Source organism: Ambystoma mexicanum, chromosome 11 (assembly GCF_040938575.1).
Source record: "Ambystoma mexicanum isolate Mex_15411 chromosome 11, UKY_AmexF1_1, whole genome shotgun sequence".
NCBI lineage: Eukaryota > Metazoa > Chordata > Amphibia > Caudata > Ambystomatidae > Ambystoma > Ambystoma mexicanum.
Genome location: NC_090934.1, coordinates 783566150 through 783586536, shown reverse-complemented (window position 1 = coordinate 783586536; position 20387 = coordinate 783566150). Strand labels below are relative to the sequence as shown.

Below are 20387 nucleotides of genomic sequence, written 5' to 3'. Positions count from 1 at the left end.
CGTGTTGCTTTGGATGCTGTTCAGCAGTGATGTTTTGAGTGTTCGTAATCTGTGATTCCTACAATTATTTTTGCTTCTGTAGACAGCCTTGACAGTTCATGAGAGGCTAAAGAGAATTGTGCTATAGTCTGTTTCTTTTGAGTAATATTAACCAGATCACTAAGTACTTTCATTACCCTGTTTTGTTGCTCCAGAGCTTCATCTGAACCTAGAGTGAAAAATGGTACCTTTGTCTTGTTTACTACCCAATTGCCTTTCTGAAATTCACTCCAAAAGTGCGGGGTGTTTGCTTTCCAGCTGTTTCATTTCTGCTAAGAACCATGCTATCACACTTGCATACTTTATCAAAAAATATCAAAAAAGTACTTAACAAACTCTTCAAGTGATGCAAGGTGTAAATGCCAGTTTGCAGTTCGGACTGATCTGATAAATAAAAGCAGTGTCCACCATATGAATGTACTGAAGAACAAGTCTGAGTATTGTTTTTTCTTGAGATTCTTTAGCCTCGAATGCTTTCATTTTGGCCATCACATAAATAAATTTCAGAAATGTCACAACGTAATTATGGACTGATTTTGTTTCTTAGCAATTATCCACTAGTAAACTTTTTAAGTAACTTCTTAAGCTCAGGTTCCATTATTTCCTTGATTTCAACATGCTCGTTGCAGAATTCATTGATGATGCATTTGAAAAGTGCAAGCCTTAGTGACGTGTGTGCTTCAACTTCCCTGATAGAATCTTTGATACAACATTTGCATCATAAAGTACAGTTAAGGTGGCCTCAATGCCTGTTTCATCCAAGAAAGAACCAATAGCTTGAAGCATCACCATTATTATATATAGCTCACGTGGTCTAAGCATCCAGTTCTTTGTCAAATCTTTTTTTTTTAGCCATAGCTAATTTTAAAACAGTCTTGTAAAGGCCAAGATACAATGTTACAACTGTTTTGGATTCTGGGGTGACAAGAGATGTTCTGTTCTCCAACTTATTCATGAATGTGAGTTGTTTTGTGTGTTTGCTGGGCTGGCATCTATGAGTGGGAGTACACAGACTCTAGTTTCTTTAGTTGGAGGATCACTTATAATGGAATTGTAAGCTGACCAAGTCGGAACTGTAGTGTTTCTGAGTCTGCCTCACATTCATTAGTCTCGATTTTTTCAGTGAGATTACAATGTGTATCCAGCAACTTTTCATCAAAACATTCTTGAAAAGTACTCAGCAACAAGCCTTCCATCAACATCCAAAGTAGGTCCTCAAGCCTGTTGGAATCTAAAATAACCTTATTCCTCTCTGCATAAACAGTGATTTCCCTGCTTGCAGGATTCTGTGGTTTACACCCTTTGGGAATGTCACAAGACATGACCTCAGACAGAGACTGAGGAATCTTCGGCAGTGATCGAAGTAATGATGGTAATGATATTTCAATTGCGCTTAGGATATCGGACTCCTCCTTCTACTGATAGACCCCCATAACTGTACCATGCAAAGTTCCTTTACCATATAGAGTTTCCTTGAGGAAGTTAATGTTATCAGTAGCACAATAGACAAATCTGCCTCTGACCAACTCTGAGGGAATGTAAGATCCTCCACACTCATCCATGCATTTTATTACCTCTGTGTCTATCTGTGTCCCAAAATGAAGGACTCTGGTATAATGTATAGAAGCTCGCATGCTATGCACAAATTGAATGCTGAATTTCCTGTGGGTAGCTGTGTGTATTGTGAGCCCAACTATCACTTGCAAGGGCATTTCGTGGGTATGGCGTGTGGTAGAAGTGCTCACATAGAAAGCTTGTTGTGGTGATAGAATTTCATATATAAACATCGGTGACAATGTACATTGTAGTGGTATCCCACTTTTCTGAATTACTTTTCATATTCATCTGCCCTTGACAGCACCACTTGGAAAACAGATACAACTTCCTTTGGAACAACATCTGCCAAATTCACTTCTTAAAAAATTCCAGTCAATTTCCATTTTTCACACGTTAGTACGGCTCTTTGTAAAATCGTAGCTGCTTCAAGAAGGGTTCTCATATTTTTCTCAATATATTCAAATTCTTCTTCTGCAACATCTGCCGCTACTTTCAGTGAGACTTGTTGTGGTCCATTTACTCTTTTTGGATCACTCAAAATAATGCCAATATATTAAAGTTCTTCTTCCATGAAACTTTTGATTTGTTTTCTTGTTTTCATCTGTCCTTCTTCTATTTTATTTTTAAATGTTTTATTGGCATTTATGGTCATACATAAATCAGTTAGGCATAGGTTATGTCTCATAATATTGATTGTGTGACACATTCGCCAAATGAACAATAAGTGAAAACAAAAAAACAATAACAACAACTTAGACTGTCCTCTCTCCTGCTGTTACAATGCGGTCCACTCGTCGCGTGTAGGCTCAGTATCGGGGCCGTAATTCTCAGTGCCAGTCTTTGGGGGGTAGCGCCAGGACGTGCGCAGGTTTGGTGGTCTCATCAGGATGGCTAATTTGCAGTTCATGCCATAACACTCTGCTCAGGGGGGTTTGAAATTCGGTGAGAAGATCATGTCTCTCATGAGGGCCTTCCAGGACTCCAGTGTGGCACTCACATCTTCTCCGCCCCTGCTGTTCCCCTCCTCCCAGGCTCTGGTTTCAGCGGCAGTCCATCTCTCCATTTCCTTGATCCAGGGTCCGTATTGCGGGCCTGCAGGCGACTTCCAGGCCATCGCTATTGTTCTCTTCGTGAGTATGCACGCCATGTCCATAAGTTTGACTAGATGCCTGATTTTACTAAGTCTCGGGAAGGTGCCCAAGAGGCATTCCTTGGGGGTCCATTCGTACCTTTCCAATCCAGCTTTCCTGCAGGTCTGTTCAGCAGCTAGCCAGAGCTTCTGTGATCTGGGACAGGTCCAGAACATGTGAATCATGTTGGCGTGTTCAGAGGAGCACCATGGGCACTTCGAGGGAATGCTGTCGTTGAAAGTGGATATTCTGTGCGGTGTTATATAGGTCCTGTGGAGGACGTTCAGCTGAATCATCCTGAACCTGGCGTTCCGTGAAGCCTCCTTCGGTTGCAGCAGGGCCCGTGCCCATTCGCCCTCCGTGATTTCGGTTCCAATGGCAGCTTCCCACTTCTCCTTCAGGTGCGCACTTCTGGGGTTAGATCGGGCGTTTATTTGGGCATATAGTCTCGATGTCGGCTTCCAGCGGTCACTCAGATTGTACATTTCCTGTACAAGAGGGTGTGTCTCTGGCTCCTCGGGCCATGTGTTCCATTTTGCCTTGGCTACATGTCTCACCCTCTGGTACCATAGGAACTGGCCCGGTGAGAGCCCATCTTTTAGTTGAAGCGAGTCAAAGTCTCTGAATGATCCCTCGTCGAACAAGTCTCCCCATGTGTAGTGACCGCAGGTCTCCCAGCTCCTCATCATTGGCAGTTCAAGGGGGGTCTTGCAAACATCAGCCAGAATGGGGATTTCAGGCATGTAGGGGTGCTGAAGGCCAAGTAGTGATTTGACCTTGTTCCAGACCTGTCTCCCCAGCTTCACTATCATGAGTGGGTCGGGGGGTCCCACCAGTGAACTCCATATTACCTCCTTGGGGTGCATTGGCGTGATCAGCCGGTGCAGGAGGCCAGTCTCGTCCGAGGGCTCATCCGAAAGACACTTGGTGACATGTGTTAGTTGTGCCGACAGATAGTATCTCTGGAACTCGGGCAGTTGGATGCCGCCCTCAGCATGGGGAAGCGTGAGGATGTGCAGGGCGAGTTTGTGTCTCGTCTGGCCCCATACGAAGTCTCAAAGCAAGGATTCTAGTTTCCTGAAGAAGGGAGGGGGGATATAGTACGCGATGTTGGTGAAGTAATAGAGGAACCTTGGCAATATTATCATTTTGGAGATTGCAGCTCTGCCCATCACCGAAAGGGGAAGTTTCGACCAGAATCTGATGGACCTGCGTACCCAGCACAATGCAGTTTCAGTATTGCGCTCGTGAGTTGAAAGTGGGGAGTGCGCGATGGTGAGGCCCAGGTAGCGAAAGGCCTCCATCTGCCATTGAATCCCAATCTCGGGTAAATCTTCGATGTTTTTCCCTCTAAGTCTTGCAAGGGGAAAGGAGCATGATTTCTGTCTACTAAACTTTATCGCAGAATATTTGGCGAAGTTGTCGAGGATGTCCAGCGCGGTGGGTGCGTTCTCTCTGGGGTTCAGTAGATATAGAAGGACATCGTCGGCGTACAAGGAGATGATGTTGTCTATTCCGCTGATGTTAATGCCGGAATCAAATAGCTGCCTCCTGAAATAGATTGCCACTGGTTCCAGGCCCAGGATGTATAGCATCGGCGATAATGGGAACCCTTGCCTGGTTCCCCTTTGGATGGGCCAAGCCTCCGACACCATACTTCCAGTCTTCACCCTCGCCACCGGGTCGTTATAGAGGACCTCTACCCACCGGATGAATTGCTCTCCGAGTCCAAACTCCCTCAGGGTCGCAATGAGCCATTCCCAAAATATTGAATCGAAAGCCTTTATGGCATCCAGTGAGAGCACAGCTAGATCATCCGGGCGCTCCGCTGTTTGTGCCATAACGTGTTGTAGCCTTCTTAGGTTGGCAGTGGTGTTGCGTCCTGGGATGAAGCCGTTCTGGTCCTCATGTATCAGGGATCCTATTACCTTCGAGAGCCTGTTGGCTAGTATAGTTGTGAGGATCTTGCCGTCATAGTTCAGCATCGCCAAGGGGCGATACGAGTCGCATTCATCGGCAGGTTTACCTGGTTTAAGCATTGGTATTATGAGGGTCTCTCTCATGCTGCTTGGCAGGGTCCCGGTCTGGTATGCCTCCGTGTACACTACATGTAGTATCGGGGTTAGGATCCCCTCATAGGCCTTGTAAAATTCCGGGATAAGGCCGTCTGTCCCAGGAGTCTTGTTTGTGGAGAGGGACCGGATCGCCTCCGATATGTCCTCCAGTGTGATGGCTTCTCCCAGCGCGTCTTGTTGTTCTTGGCTTAATCTGGGAAGCTCGATCTCATCCAGGGTGTCTCTAATATCCTCTTCAGGGATTCGCTCGTTGTGAGCATAGAGTTTGGCGTAGAAGTTTGAAAAGACATTGTTTATTGCTTGTTGTGATCTTTGCGTTATACCATCCTCATCTTTGATCTCTCTGAGGGGCTGTCGCGGGTTCTCCTTCCTGCATAACCAGGCAAGTATCCTGCCTGGCTTATCTGCTTCTTTGTGTGCCTTGAGGGTTCGTGCAGAGAAATCGAACTTGGATAGTCTTTCCCATGCAATCCTGGAGTCCTCTCTAATCTCCTTCAGCCTGGCCTCACTCGCAATGGTCGGGGGTAGAGTTCCCTCTTGGTGCCTAATCTCTTCTTCCTTGTGCTCCAACTCCCTTCTCAGTTGCCTCCTGATCCCGCAGGCTTCAGCTATTATCACGCCCCTTATTACCACCTTCATAGCTTCCCACAGCGTGCTCCATTTCTCGACTGATCCCATGTTGATCTCTATGTACTCTTGCAGTTTTTCTCCTAGGGTTTCCTTAAATGCGGAGTCCATCAGGGTTTCCGTCGGCATGCGCCACATCGGGATGGGGGGCCTAGGGCCCTTCAGGCAGAGCTGCATTAACAGAGGGGAATGATCCGAAATCGACCTGCCCTGATAGCACGCCGACTCAACTTGGGGGATTAGTTCACTGGCTATGAAGAAGTGATCAATCCTGGTGTGCAGACCATGAGGTGCACAGTAGAAAGAGTAAGCCCTGTCGGTGGGGTGCAGGTCTCGCCAGATATCAACCAAATGTAGATCTTCCACCGCGTTGCGAAGGGCACAGGAGGCAGGGTTATTGAGGGTGCGTGGGGTTGCAGTCCTGTCTAGCTCCTCATTCATCACGCAATTAAAGTCTCCCCCCCATAGGAAAGTGTCTTCCCTGTGGTGTGTGATTCTGGCATACAGCTGCTTGAGATGAGTAGGTATGCCATGTTGGGGGAAATATGAGTTCACGATGCATAATCGGGAGTTCTCCAGCATGCTCCACACTATGACGTATCTGCCTTCTTTGTCGGCCTCCATCCCCATCTGGCGAAATGGTATGTCCGGGCTAACCCATGTGTATACGCCTCGTGCGTACCTCGAGTAGGAGGCACCATTGCCTTGACCGCCCCAGTAGCCCACTAGTTTGTCGGTGACATCAGTTGTAGGGTGCGTTTCCTGCAGGAGGGCAATGGATACCCGCTTCCTTTTCAAGTATGAATGTATACGGTTCCTACGCAGATAGGATCCCATCCCTCTAAAATTCCACGTGATTATCTTGAGACGTGTCGCCATCGTTCAGCGGCGATCATTGGTGTGGAAGGCTTCTCGCCTGTCTTGTAACTTGGTCGTGCGTTACCAGATGTTTTGTCCCGATTCAACTGTATGGAATGATAGGCTCCAGCCTCTGGCCAGTGGTCCGCTATAGTCTGATTAGTGGTCTTCATGAGGAGGGCAGTCTTGACATTAACAACAACTACAAAACTGGAACTGGTGCGCCCAGCTACTGCATCATTCCTGCGGTGCTCGGGTGCTCTCGGGCCGTCGGAAACCATCCGGGTGTCAGGCTCGAGCATGGTCGGTCAAGCAACTGGCCTGACCTAATCTATAAGTGGGGGTCGGGTTCTGTGCCTGGTGTGAGGGCCAAGCGGGGGCCGCAAATAAGTTGGCTATCAGTAGTGTATGTTACTTTCTTGGTTGCTTGAGGTTGCAGGGAAGCTACGCTCATGTTACTTATGTGCTGTGGGTCGATTTCATTTTCAGCTGCCCTTGGGGTGGGCCTCAGTTCCTTCGGAGAGGTTGTTATCCTCCATCCACATGTTAGCAGCCGCCGGGGACTCCAGAAAGACTGCGCGGCCCTTGTGGATGACTTTAAGCCTCGATGGATAGAGCAGCATGTATTTTAAGTTTAGTTGTCTGAGCCTAGCCTTAACGGGCACAAACCGTTCCCTCTGTACCTTCGGGGTGTAATCCAGGTAAATGGTTATTTTGGCATTGCCCCATTCAATGGCGCCCATCTCCCTGGAGTACCGTAGGATGGTTTTCTGATCTTGGAAATAGTGTACTTTCGCAATTATCGGGCGAGGATGCGAGCCCGGAGGGGGCCTTTTCTGGAGGGACCTATGTGCTCTCTCTACGGCGAATCCTTGTGTGAGTTTTCCCGCTCCTATCTCCTGTTGTAGCAGGGATTCAATGTACGCTGTTGGGTTAGGACCCTCGTCGCCCTCTGGGATGCCTAATATTCTGATGTTGCCCTGTCTGGCCCGTCCCTCCGCCACCTCGGTCCTCGCTTCAAGAATGGTGACTTTTCTCTCAAGGTCCACAACTTTAGCTTTCAGTTCGACAGTGCCTTCTGCCGTTTCCTTTATGGTTGTTTTATTGCTGGTCACTCTCTCCGTTAGTTTCCTGGCATCATGGCGCACCAGCTGGATGTCAGATCGGAACTCGTCTATTTTTGAGTCTATATGTGTGCGGACTGACGCTATGGCTTCTAGCACTTGAGATTGTTTCGCAGTGGAGTCTGGTTCTTTTGCTTGTGAGGGATCTGGGACGGCGGAGGGCGGAGTGGTGGAATCCTTAGCCTTAGTTGTGACATAAGTGTCCATTGTTGCGGGCCTAGTCTTGTTTCTGGAGCCCATGCTGAAGTCTCCGCCCTGCACCGACCGTTGGTCTCGGTAGAGGGTTCACACAATGGTTCTGGTGTTACCCCAGCGCTGCGACCCAGTTCTGGGGATGTCCAAGCTAGGGAAGCTGGGGTTTATAGTGCTCAGTGTGAGCCGGGGAGGGAGCACTCCCAGCACTCGTCCGTGGTGGGTCAGGGCACAGTGCTGGGTTGTGGCTGCCGAGGATTGCACATCCCCCGGCTCTTCCGGCTGTAAGGTCCGTGGTGCGTCTCCCCACGGGTTCCAGGTTGTAGTATTTGGGCAAGGCGGGTCGAGGGGGGAAGGGTCTCAGTGTCTGGGGCAGCCCGCTGGGGTATGCTGGTATGGCATAATGCGCGTGTTGCGCTGGGCATCCCCTCAATATCACATCCTTGCCCAGATATTGTTCATGCTAGTGGGTGCCTTATTGGGTGCTGGTGGGGCGGGGGACCAGTGTGCACTTCCTCTGGTTACGCTCCCCCCGGGTCTCCTCACCTCAGGCTTGCTGGATCGCCACTCGGGGCCTGCCGCTGCGGTGCGCTCTCGTCTCGTGGCTCCTCCCCGAGGCCCCACGGCTCCTCCGCCGATGCGGACTCCTTCGGAGTCGGGCTGGGACAGCAGGGTTCGTAGTTGCTATCTGGCGTATTGCCGGCGGCTCATCCGACTCATGCGTCGGTGGGGTGTTGTTGCGCAGGCACCTGTCGTTGGGGCCTGAGCAGCCTGGTGGTCACCGACCCCTCCGGAGGGGGGATCGCGGGCTCCTGCGTTCTTCTCTCATTAGCCGCTATGGAAATATGGGAGCAGAGACGGCCTCCTCTCGGGTCGCCGCAGCTTCATGTGGCGGTCGCCATCTTGGGCCCAGACAGTTGCGGGAGGCAGGGGAAGTGCGGGCGGGCGGGCGTATAAGCGATTCACCGCTCCGATTCCGCCAGCGATTCGCCACACCTTGTAGCAGGTCGGTTCCCACACCTACACAGCAGCTTGTAGTTTCAAAAGGTGTCTACTTCGCACCAATACAGGATTGTGATGCGGCATCTCGGCCGGAGCTCAGCACATCAGCCTCCGTCCGCCATCAGCTCCAGGCCACGCCCCCACATCTGTCCTTCTTCTAAATCATTGTTAGCTGCAATGTATTTTAAAGAGTTTCACTGAGAAAATCACTGATTGAAGATATACATTTTACATTTGTTGTTTGTAAGATAGTGAATTTGCCTTAATGCTCAGTGTAGGCTTGCATCGTAAGATATTCTCTACATGTGTTGCAACATAGCTTGTGCTATGCAATTTCCATTGTGTGAAGATCTCCAGGATCTATAAAACCGCTAAAATGAATCTTCAATGTGTCATTGTTAGACTATTCTACTTCTCTCGTCAAATGGATGCTTGCTAAATCAGTTGCTATCAAATGTAATTGATGTCTTCTTTTTCCTTTATGGCAAAAGAAGCATTTATTTCGGTTGTACATAGGTATTTTTGATCTTGCAGTGTAGCTTTGTTCTACTTCTTCCTCTTCTTCATGGCTGAAGATAGATGGCTTTGGCTCACATAACTGCTTTCCATACAATCTTTTGCTTTGATCCATGCTTGTCTCATGAGGAAATTGCTTCTAGCATTCTGAATGCCATTATGCTTTTACATTTTTCAGTTCTACAGGTGTTACGTTGCCTAATCATAGACTTATGTTCAAGTATTTGTTATTTTTCCACTCAGCTCTTTTCTTAATACACTCTAAAACCTTTTCATAACATTTTAGATTAACCAGGGGAGATTTATTTTTGATTGACATAAGAAACACAAAGAAAAGTCTGTTATCCATTTTCGCTTTTTGGCTGATGGTGGAAATTCTACTTTTAAATGACTTTTGATATCTGGAGGTATCCTCATTTTGAAGGAATTGATTTTGCTGGAAGACAGAATCAAATGTTATGCTTCAACTGCTCTTATATACATTTTCAAATGTTCTTGTCAATTACCTGAACTTGCAAAAAAATTGAAGGAAAAAATGGTATCAATAATGAAAAGCAAACTGCGAATAGAAATGTCTAAACAATTAGAGATATCAAATTATTTTAAGGACCTTCTTTATTTAGTTTTTATGGTGAACAAAAAAGGTCCATAGAAAATATTTGATAGGATCACTCTGACTGGAGTTATACATCAAATTCTGATTAATAAATTGTAGTGGTGGCCATATTGGATTAATGACATCACACAGACCGTCTGCCACGAATTCATACAAAACCCCTGGTAATTCATGGTTATATACTTCATTTGCAATGCCCCTTCAGTATTTATAACTTCCCTCCATTCAAAATCCCACGGAATTACATCTGCCCCTCAGCTATTGCTCAAGTTTTTGTCTGGTTTTGATATGCAAGTGAGCTGTGTTTCTTTAACATAGTAAAAATACATTGAAGGCTAATCCCTGCTCCTCATTCAAGCCCATTGCTGCTTTTCAACAAAGGGCAATCCCTATTCAGCACCTGAAGCCCATCCTTGCTCTTCCAAGGTCGATCCCAACTCCTCTCTCTAGATTCTTCTCCAAGCTGCTTACACGCTCTTCATCTGAAGCCGATTCCTGCCCCTCATTTGTGGTTTAATCCTGCTCCTCGCCCAAAGTTAATCCCCACTCCTCACCTTAGGCAAATTGAAAACTATTTAATGTCGCTGGTTCATTTAAAACGTTCCATTAAAACTCATCCCACTACATCAGTTTGTTTGGATAATCATAACACAAAAGTAGTAATTTATTTCAATTTTCCTTGTTTTGACATTACATAGAATAATGTACCGCCCAAAAAACATTAAAATTAAGTTAATAGTCTTGTCAGAGTTATGGGTTGTATAAAGCACTCAACCTGTGTCCTTGTGCTTTCTATAGCACCTAGGTCCATGGTGACGTTGATTAATAGGACTCTACATTACTAAGCCTACTTAATCAAGACATTCAGAGACACCAAGAAGTTCTGTGGCAATATAAAGGCAAGACAATATATGCCTAGTGCCTTTACAATATCAAGGAACTCAAGGGCTACTTACAACATCATTCTTTAGTGTGAATGGGGCATTATATGTGTTATTATGCAGTGTTTCACACATGTGGCAACTTATATGTCACCGGCATGGCATCCCCATCCTTTCAATGTTTTGTGCCACGTAAATTCTAAATGTCTATGGGTGTATTGTCACAACACAAACCACGTTATTTTATTATTTTTAATGTTACTAGACAATCAAGGATTGGCTCTGTCCCATGGACGTGTTATTTGGAAACACACTCTTTCCAACATCAGTGATTAACGAAAGATCGATATATCCATGCAATGCCAAAGATAAATGACAGCTGCAAGATTCACTTCATTAGATACCCTTTTAAGTAGAGCAGGAAGAAATAAACAAACAGCATTTGTGCCACTGCCTGTCTGCCACTTCTCTGGAGAAATGTGTCTTTCCTTTCCATACTGTTAACATTTGCTTGTTTTTTGACTTTTCACTTCCTGTCGGACTGCTTTGGTAGACAATTACCATGTCAAGCTGAGAAAATTACAGTGGCCTTCAGGGTAATTTAAGAGCACCCACGCCTGTCAAGTAAAGACACGCCCTGCCTATGGACGAGGCACACACATAAATCAGTGGGACAGACGCATGTTTTTCCTTCCATTAGGGTGGTTGGGCAGAGTGGTGACACTAATTAACTACAATGAGTTATTAAATTCGACGAGTAGTGGAATATTATTTTTACAAGAAAAAACAAGCATTGGCAATGCTGACAGTTTGGGCTTTTGTATAGGCTGGGAAATGCATTTGCCAGGTACTGCTGTAGTGGTATTAGCTGGCCATCAATGGTAGCATCTGCAAAATGGTGTGCGTACCTGGACATATAATAGCAGTGCCTGGCAAATGCCTAATACGTAAAGGCAAGCCAAACCTTAACTCTCAGAAGCCTACTTTGTAAGACCACTGACAGGCACTTATAGCACAAATACCTCATTACGAGTTTGGTGGCATCTGGGTGGTAAATCTGCCCAGATACCACTGAACTGTATTACCGTTACTGGACCTTGGTCAGGCGGTATTACTGCCGGATTACGAGTGCCGGCAACAGTTGTAAATATCCATTCCATGGAGTCCCATTGGACTACATAGGGGGATTTTCTGGTCTTACCGGTACCGGTAAGATCGGTGCCCGTAATACCAGTAATATTTTCCAGTAAGGTGCCTGCCTTACTTCCAGCTATTAGCTGGAAGTAAATCAGTTGCCCCGTCAGCAAACTTGTACTTTGCTGGTACGGTAACATCCCGGTATGCATTAATATCAGCACACTATTAGCACGCCGGCAAAGTTATAATGATCCCCAAAGTTTGATGGTAAGACTTGATAAAGTAAGCTAAAAGAGATCCCGGTACGATGTGTTTTCGGTGGGGAGGGCCAGGAACTGGGTGGACATGGCCATAGGTATTAGCATTGCCATGGGCAGTCAGTGGGTGGGCAAATAACCAAAACACCACCTATGGGCTGTGTCCCCCGCCTCATATGCCATTTCTCCCTAACTGTACTTTAACGCACACGTTTCATTTTATAAGTGGCGCTTTAGTGTCACCTAATCGCTAAAACTAATGAAGAGGCGTTCATGCAGATCCAACAATCCTCTATTATAATGTAAAATTGGGTGCACGCTAGTGCTAGTAATTCACGGAAGCCTGCAACATCAATATAATGAAAACATGTGCACATTTCCTTACTGCATTTCAGCCGTGACATCACCAGTCGCCTGTCATAAGTAACTACAGTTGGATTGGGACATGACATTGATTGCAGGCAGGGCCAGCACAAGGTGGGGAAGGCAGCTCTCCGGATGGCACTCATTTCAGATTGCTTTCTTTGGAACTGCTTGCCTAACGCTTTACAGTAATCAGTTGGTAAGTGCATTTCTGGAGTTTACAATGGTAGAGCAAGAACGTACCTGTCTGTTACCACCTATTCCAAAGCGCAGCGTTGCGTTATGCTATGTTGACAGGCTTTTATACTGTGCAGACTTGTAAATACAGTTTTACTAAACTGCGTTAAGCCATTGGTTTGCAACACATTATTATTATTACAAGCTGCTATTTGGTGTATTTAGTTTACAAACGGTGCCCACAGCTTGAAGATCTCTTGCATCAGAGCGAGGAAAAGACCAAGTATTAACACGGGAGCATGGTATGGCAATGTGTTACAAGGAATACAATAACCCATCATAGTGTATAAGGTTTTTGCAAGTCAACTTTACGTTTCATGACCTTTTAAAAGAACTGGGCCGTCGGGCAAGCCTCCTGCACACAATGCAGATACATAATAATACGTCTAAAATAGCCCACAATGCAGATACATAATAATACGTCTAAAATACCTATCTGGTTGCACTTTAGCAACCATATGAAAACATTAGCACTCGATAAACCTCACATACGGTAGAACAATTGTTGTGTAATAGCACCATATAGTGGCCACTAAGATGTACTACTTCTTCAACATACCATTAATACAAGGCATTTTGGGAGCAGTCAATGATCACTTGATGTACATCTTTATTGATTGAAGCTCAGAAGGCAGATGTGAAGTGTTTATTACATGTAAAGGAGGCATGACGCATTGAAAGAAATGCATGAAAAGAATCGACATCTCATACTACCTTTGAACTCTGCGATGGGTCCATCCACCAGAAATGATAGCATCTAAACATTTAGGAAAACATCCTTCTGGATGGTTCTATGACTAATTATGCTTTCCAGTAAATCATTCTAAAGACATTATCGCTACGAGGGAATGCCATGACATGATGTGTGCCTTTCTACCGCAGTGCTGTGAGGTAATAAGAGTGCTCCGGCCATTGGAGCTGATGACGACAACAGGATGCGCAGGGGGCCCTTGTAGATAGACAGTAGTTTTAATATGCGTAACCCCCCCCCCCGCCCCCATCCGCATTTCAGATTGGATATGAAAACAACTTGTTTTACTAAATTTATCTGTGAAAGGGCGATGAGCCTAAGTGACAGTTCTGAGAGATTTTTCAAATTAATTCACTAATTAAATGTGACTCAACATAACCCTCAAACATGAGTCGCCATACAACTGCAAACCCATCTAAATGACAATCAGAAACATTTTTGTGCGCATTTGAAACGCGCTCAGTGCACATGTTGCCCACCTGAAGCAACAAATAACAGCAATGCGTATCTGTGCACGTAGGACCACCAACCACTAGTAAAGATGTGTCTTGCAAAACAAAACATGAGAAATCCTGCGCCAGCGAAAACACTGTCATGATGAATACAATACACTCGGTGTATGGACTAAAGCAAAGCGCACGCTCTCTCTGCTCTGAATCAAGCCCAGGTTTACTCAGCTCCAGGCTCCCGCGCCGCTTGATAAAGCCAGTACCCATTTAGTGTCAGACGCACTTTGCTTTTGGTATATTCCACAACAATTCAGGTCACGATAGAGCCCAGTCTCCCTCATCCCCTGATAAATCCCGCATTCCTTACTAGGTCTCATCAGCATGTGAGAGAGCCCAGACTCTCCAACAGCCTGAAAAAGGTCAGGTTGCCTCTGTTCTCGTAAAGTCTGTAATGCTAATTTATATTTAGAAAAAGCAGGCACTCAGTAAGGACTTAGTAAACCCCAGGGTAACTCAGCTACCAATACTGGCCAGACTAATTTACGTCTTGGTAAAGTTCACAATCATTTATATCTTTAAACCATTTAGACATGTCCAGTTCTGAAAAAAGCATCTCGATCATTCAACTAAATAAACAATATGCTGGATCACACAGCAAAGGGGGAGCCAAGTGCCACTGTTAGTATCCGCCAATGATTCAGTGTTCCTGGCCAAGACAGGCAATGGATTACACCAATGGCATACTGTGTCAAGCTGCTGTAAAAAGAATGAATTATAAATATATTATTAAATTCCAAAATCACGCACTGTGGACCAAGAATGCAGTGAATACTACACACAAGCATTCAGAGTCAATGGACAGCTGCTGGACAAAGTGAAGGTATTCAAGTACTCAGGGTCAACATCTTCCAAAATCTTCGGAGGTCCACACGACAAATAGCATTGAAAAAGCATCTAGGGTAGCGAAATCCAACAATTCAACAGTTCAACATGAAGCCAGGAGCCTAGAAAGAGTCTGGCAAAGAACAGATGCCCCCAGGACACCCCTCAGACACTGCTACAACAAATACAAAACAGTCATAGACAATGCCAAAGCCACCCATTACTTCCAAGAACTCCAATCCACCACCAATCAGACCAAGAAATGATTCAGCGTTGTCAAGTCCCGCTCTAAACTATGATACACACCTTCCGCACCCACATCCACTGCAGTATGCAACTCCCTCATGAACTACTTCACCTCTAAAATACACATCAGGACAGCCCTCCCCTCAGTTCTCCCACTCACACCCCACTTCCAAACTTTCCAATACATGGGACACCTTCCACCCCATTGACAATGTAATGTGATGCGGTTGTTTTTGTTCATATTTAATGTGATTGTGACATTTTGGATCTTGCTTTTGTTATGTAATATCAATGTTGCATTTAACTATTCAGCCTTGAAAACGACCTGCGTGTCAAAACACGTGTCGGCTGTTCCTGCTACAATTAGGCTGTTCCTGCTACAATTAAAGCATCAACTGTACTACTAGTGTCCCTTATTTACATAGTGTTTAGCGCATCTCCACCTCACCCCCTTTTTTGTATACGATTTTCAGTACCAACCAGGGTGGACTGGTTGGCGCAGGTGGTAATGCAGCTTACACTTCCAATTCCTTAATTTTAACTGAATTATTAACATAATCAGTGAACACCAGCGCACAGACCTCTACGCGTTAATCCACATTTTCTGTTTTACTTTCTCACTGACAGGACAGACTTTGTCTGCATACCCCTGTATGCATCAGACCCCACCCCTGTCAAGTATGGGGTCCCGCAAGGCTCCTCCCAAGCTCCACTCCTTTTCAACCTATATGTTGAATCCCTTGGACAGACCCTCCAAATCTCCTCTCCCTCAGAACTCCACTCCTCAGAAACTCTTTATTCATCATCACCACCTGGATAGCCACCCACGGCCGAAAACTCAACCCATCTAAAATGGAATAACGTCTCATCTACCTTCCCAGACACAAACCCGAAATCACACACTGGATTAAAGAACTCTTGATGGACAACCCACACATATCCTTATCCATGCCAGTCAAGTTCCTTCACATAGCTGCCATCACCAAAACATGGCTTACAGCTACACCTTCTACACATGATAAAACACATCCTTAACCCTTGACGACTTCTTCCCCGAAGTCTAGGCACCAGTTCTCTCCAAGCTGCACTACGAAAATGCAATCTTCACTGGAATCCCCAACAACACCCTAGCCCCTCTGCTGGCCACACAGAATGTAGCGACAGGACTCCTTCTACACCTACCCAAACACACTTCACTCCAGTTCTCTCAGAGCTCCACTGGCTACCCACACTCCAGACAAGTGCTTTCAAAGGACTCTGCATCATGTACAAAGTCTTTCACCTCAAACCCCATCCAACCTTCACAACTATCACATACACAAGCAACCGCAAAGCCAACCAAAATCTCCCACACCTTTCAATTTGTAAGCTAACCTGCACTGGACAATGCTCATGCGTGGGAGCTCACTAAACGCACACTGCCCTATGCAGCTCTGGGTAGTGAAAGGGGTGGGGGTAGGGTCACAGAGGGGAAATGCATGTGTGTGGTGTCTGAGTTGGACGCCTACATTTAAAACCCTTTCTTTTGAGAGATGACATTTGATAATCATTACTTTGACCTAGAATCTTGGCACCACTGTTCAACTCAATTATGTACAGATCATGTTGTGTTGTGGTGGCTGAGACTATAAAATGAAAGGTTTTTAGATGAGGCGTCCATCGTCTACCTGGAAAAAATAATCAAGCTTGTACTCTGCTTCTTCCTTAATGATAGACATTGATCCATTGGCATACAGAGAGAAAACATGGGCACCTACCCGTTGGTCATGAATGTCAAGACCCATCTGGTCCTCTTTTCCTGCATTCTCACGCATAGAACGAACATTATCACAGTCATATTCCACCTCTGGATTCATCAGGTTCCGACAAAGGGTGCAAACCCATTCACCCCTGCATTATAACAAAGAAAGGTTTGCTGTTATATTGAATGTAATGTCAAAGCAGGTATTCTGCCTCTCTGTCTATTTGCTCGTCTGCCTACACTTCATTTAAACAGAGGCTGTTTGTTTTTCATCAGGTACATAAACACGTATTGGGAAAGCTAATAGTTGTGGGTGTTGAAATATGCTTGGGAAAGTGGCTGATGAGAAATGGACGGGGTATGAGTGTGAGGAGGCTGCAGCAGGTGGGAATCACTCGCTATGTGTTATTTATTATAAATGTTAATGGCAGTTTCTCTTTGGACAGAAAACATAAATGCTGGTAGTGTAAGCATTGCATTTGGATGCGTGCAAGAACTTAAAATGTGCAAGTACAAACATTTATACTGGAATGAAAATATGGCCATACATCCTAAAATATTACTTATAAAAAATAGACAAAATTGAAAGAACACTCTGTTTAGGCAAATATTGTTTGCTAACATGTACTGACGTATAGAATTAGTCCTGTGATTTTGTAATCTGTAGTATTTTTTCATTGCATAAAATAAGGTGATCTCACATCTGAATGGTAAGTCATCTTATGCTTTGATTGATTATGCTCCTTGAAGTCATGTATTTAAAACAAAAAAAAGTCTAATATTTTTGCTTCATGCCGAAATCCAGCTTCTCAGCGCAGTACTGGGACTAGCTACCAAAAATGTGCTGCTCAGTGTAGTCCTGTTTACAAGACCAGATCGCTGACCCTGAGCTACCCTTGATTTATAATCTAAAATGACTCCCCCCATAATATAAACAGAAAACCAAAGCAATCGACTGGACACAAATGAGATTCTTTTTAATTGTTTATGATTTATTCAGATATAGTGATGGTTTGGTGAAACTACCCACAAAGGGAGGCATACAAAAGCTGAAACCCACCCATCTTGTCGCTTCTAGAGATATGTATCACTGTCATTAAGAAGAGGAGCAGCTTTTACATAGCACACGTTCCTACCTCTATCCTCCTTCTGGAGGGTTGAAGAGCTTTACAAAGTTAATAAGAGAACACCATTGCACAGCAGATGTGAGTGCTCATTTTATTATCCTTGGATCATTCAAAGGTTGAGTCAGCCCCACGGGAAGACCAAGATGCAACCTTTGTGCTACACTTAGATCTCTGAAGCAGGCGTATTCCCTAAAGAGATATTTACCAGATGGTCCCATTATTCTCCTCCCTTAGACGCACACCTTTCACACTCCTGCAACCCTTGTTGGTGACTTACAATGCTTGCCAATGAATCAAAGTACTATTGGTATTCTAGAACAATTGATTAATGCACCTGCTGCATTTATCTGTGAGCACCCTTCAAGCCGCTTGTTTCGAGCCAAGCATCAATCCGAACATTAATTATTTACACACCAAGCAACAGTTAGGTTTGGTAGGGTGCAGTACTGGACATATTTGCAACTTGTACAAATCAAGTTACTTGACAAAAGGCCACTGGACCATCTTCACTGATTGACTGTACTTCTTCGCTTCTGCAAGAACCGAGTGCCAGGGGTTGAGAAATTCATAGTTGAGTGCAACGTCTGGAATCCAGCCAGGAGCTCCAGGAGTCTCCTTAGGACCCTCCAGAAGCAGGAAAATCAGAGCTTGAGTGCCCTCACCAGGGTGCAGGACCCAAGGAGTGAAGGAAGCCCAACCGGTATCCGAGATCCGTGGTGGTGCTGTTTACCGAGCGCTGAAACTGCGAAGTGCTTCTGATCCTAAAAGAGCCTGTAGCTGCCGACGTCATCCAAATTTCTGCCGCAGGAGCCCTCCAGACATCCTCCCTTTTGTCCCCACGACTGAGGCTCAGGAACCCAGGATCTGCACCGCTGCAACAGGACAGAATCCAGCTGGACCACTCTTCTTCAAACCAGAGGTACTGTTTAGACTTGGGGTACTTACCTGGGTGTCTTTTTGAGCTGTGCTTTTCTCAGTTGAAACTTGCAGTGGCTTACCCTAAGAGTTGATTCCAACTCTGCTTTTCACAGGCTTAACAGCTTGTGACCCTACAAGTGATTTCTACAAAACTCTCTAACTTTGTGCAAGACTTTTTTTTATCTAAGAAGTGACTGAGTTCCATAGACTGTCCTCTAATTGGCTTGGGCTGTCCTGGCCCCGTGCAGACTCTTCTAGTCCATTGACTTTGATATGTCTGTCCCTTATAGGTGGTAACTTGTTTTAGACTGTTATTGCTGGAAAAGGCATGTCTAGACTTCATTGGAAGATTCTATTATACTTAAATGCCCTGAGAACCTGTTTAACCTTTTCCTTCCTCTAACCTTTCCTTTCTGCATCCTCAGAATCTGCAAAGTATAACTAGTGATACATAAATGCTATTACTGTCCTTGTGAATGACGTCACCTTGGGGTGAAGGAAGTGTGTAAAAAGCATATCCAAAGAGTATTCCCTAACGTGTGCTGATTCTGAAAAAGTATTTGAAAGTATATTTGATTGTTACATATCTTGCCCTTTTTAAAGAACGCTTATTTAAAAATTGATGTTAAATAAACAAATAACTATAACTGAAACCTTGAGTGTAAGTTTTCCTTGGATACTTGTATTTGCGATTTTCATTGCTACAGATCTACAGCTCACATTTACACCTCTTGAGATAGGCCTGGCTGCTCAGTCACACGACCAACTTGTGTAGTACAGACCTATACCAAAAGGTGGGTTACCTAATACCAGGAAGATACGTGTTGTGTAGTCTCACACAGTGTTACTACGTCAATTCTTACCTAACAATATGCCGACAAAGTGGGAACCCACAGGTGATAGCAGTCTGACATTGGAAAAGCTGCAGGAAAGAGCACCACCTGGAATTATGATTATGGATGGAGGAATCAGATAGAGGCCGACTTAAGGGCTGCAGAAAGGAAGATTCCAGGTCTGTCCACAAGGGAACCTGCAAAGAGGGTTCCCGCTGCAGTCCTAACTTCATGAAAGCTTCTCCGTGGGGCTTGGCTGCTCCTAACACTGAGAGTACCTTCTCAAAAGTGAGTATGAGATTTCACCCAAAAATAAATGATATATGCTCTCTACAGCTATTGTAATGCTAAATCCCAGAAAGGGGGTGTTTAGGAAGATGTTGTCAAAATATATTGATTTAAATGGGAAATAAACACTTCAGTCTCACTGCATGTAACATTAAGTTAGGTGTCAATTCAGTCCAACTTAAAATACATTTCTGTGTTGTGTGAACAGACAGTGATATAGACAACACTTCTGTACATTATGTGGGCCATGCTCTAAATTTCATAAGCTCATTAAATTATACCCAGTGTTTTCCCAGAAATAGTTAACATTGGTCTGTGATATGAAGTAGTCCATAGCAGAGCCTAATGAAAATGTTCTTGATAATATGTATTCTAAGAAGGCCATAGCTACTTAATGCATAATGGGAAGGGAAAGCAAGTTTAATTGTATCATTTCTACTCTCATAAAAATGGTGCAAATGTAAATCCCATGCAATCCCTCATTCTGAAATTGCACAGCGAGGTTCGTATGTGAAGTTAAATGAAAGTGGCACTCATTCCT

At 44.9% G+C, this 20387-nt stretch overlaps 1 protein-coding gene across 1 annotated transcript in view; it reads right to left on the bottom strand.

The window, feature by feature from the left end:
• TRIM66 (tripartite motif containing 66) overlaps positions 1-20387 on the bottom strand; it is a 482967-nt gene that overhangs the window by 18107 nt on the left and 444473 nt on the right. The window contains exon 15 of the mRNA XM_069623711.1: positions 16697-16829. Coding sequence (XP_069479812.1) covers positions 16697-16829 — 133 coding nt within the window. The remainder of the gene's footprint in view (positions 1-16696; positions 16830-20387) is intronic.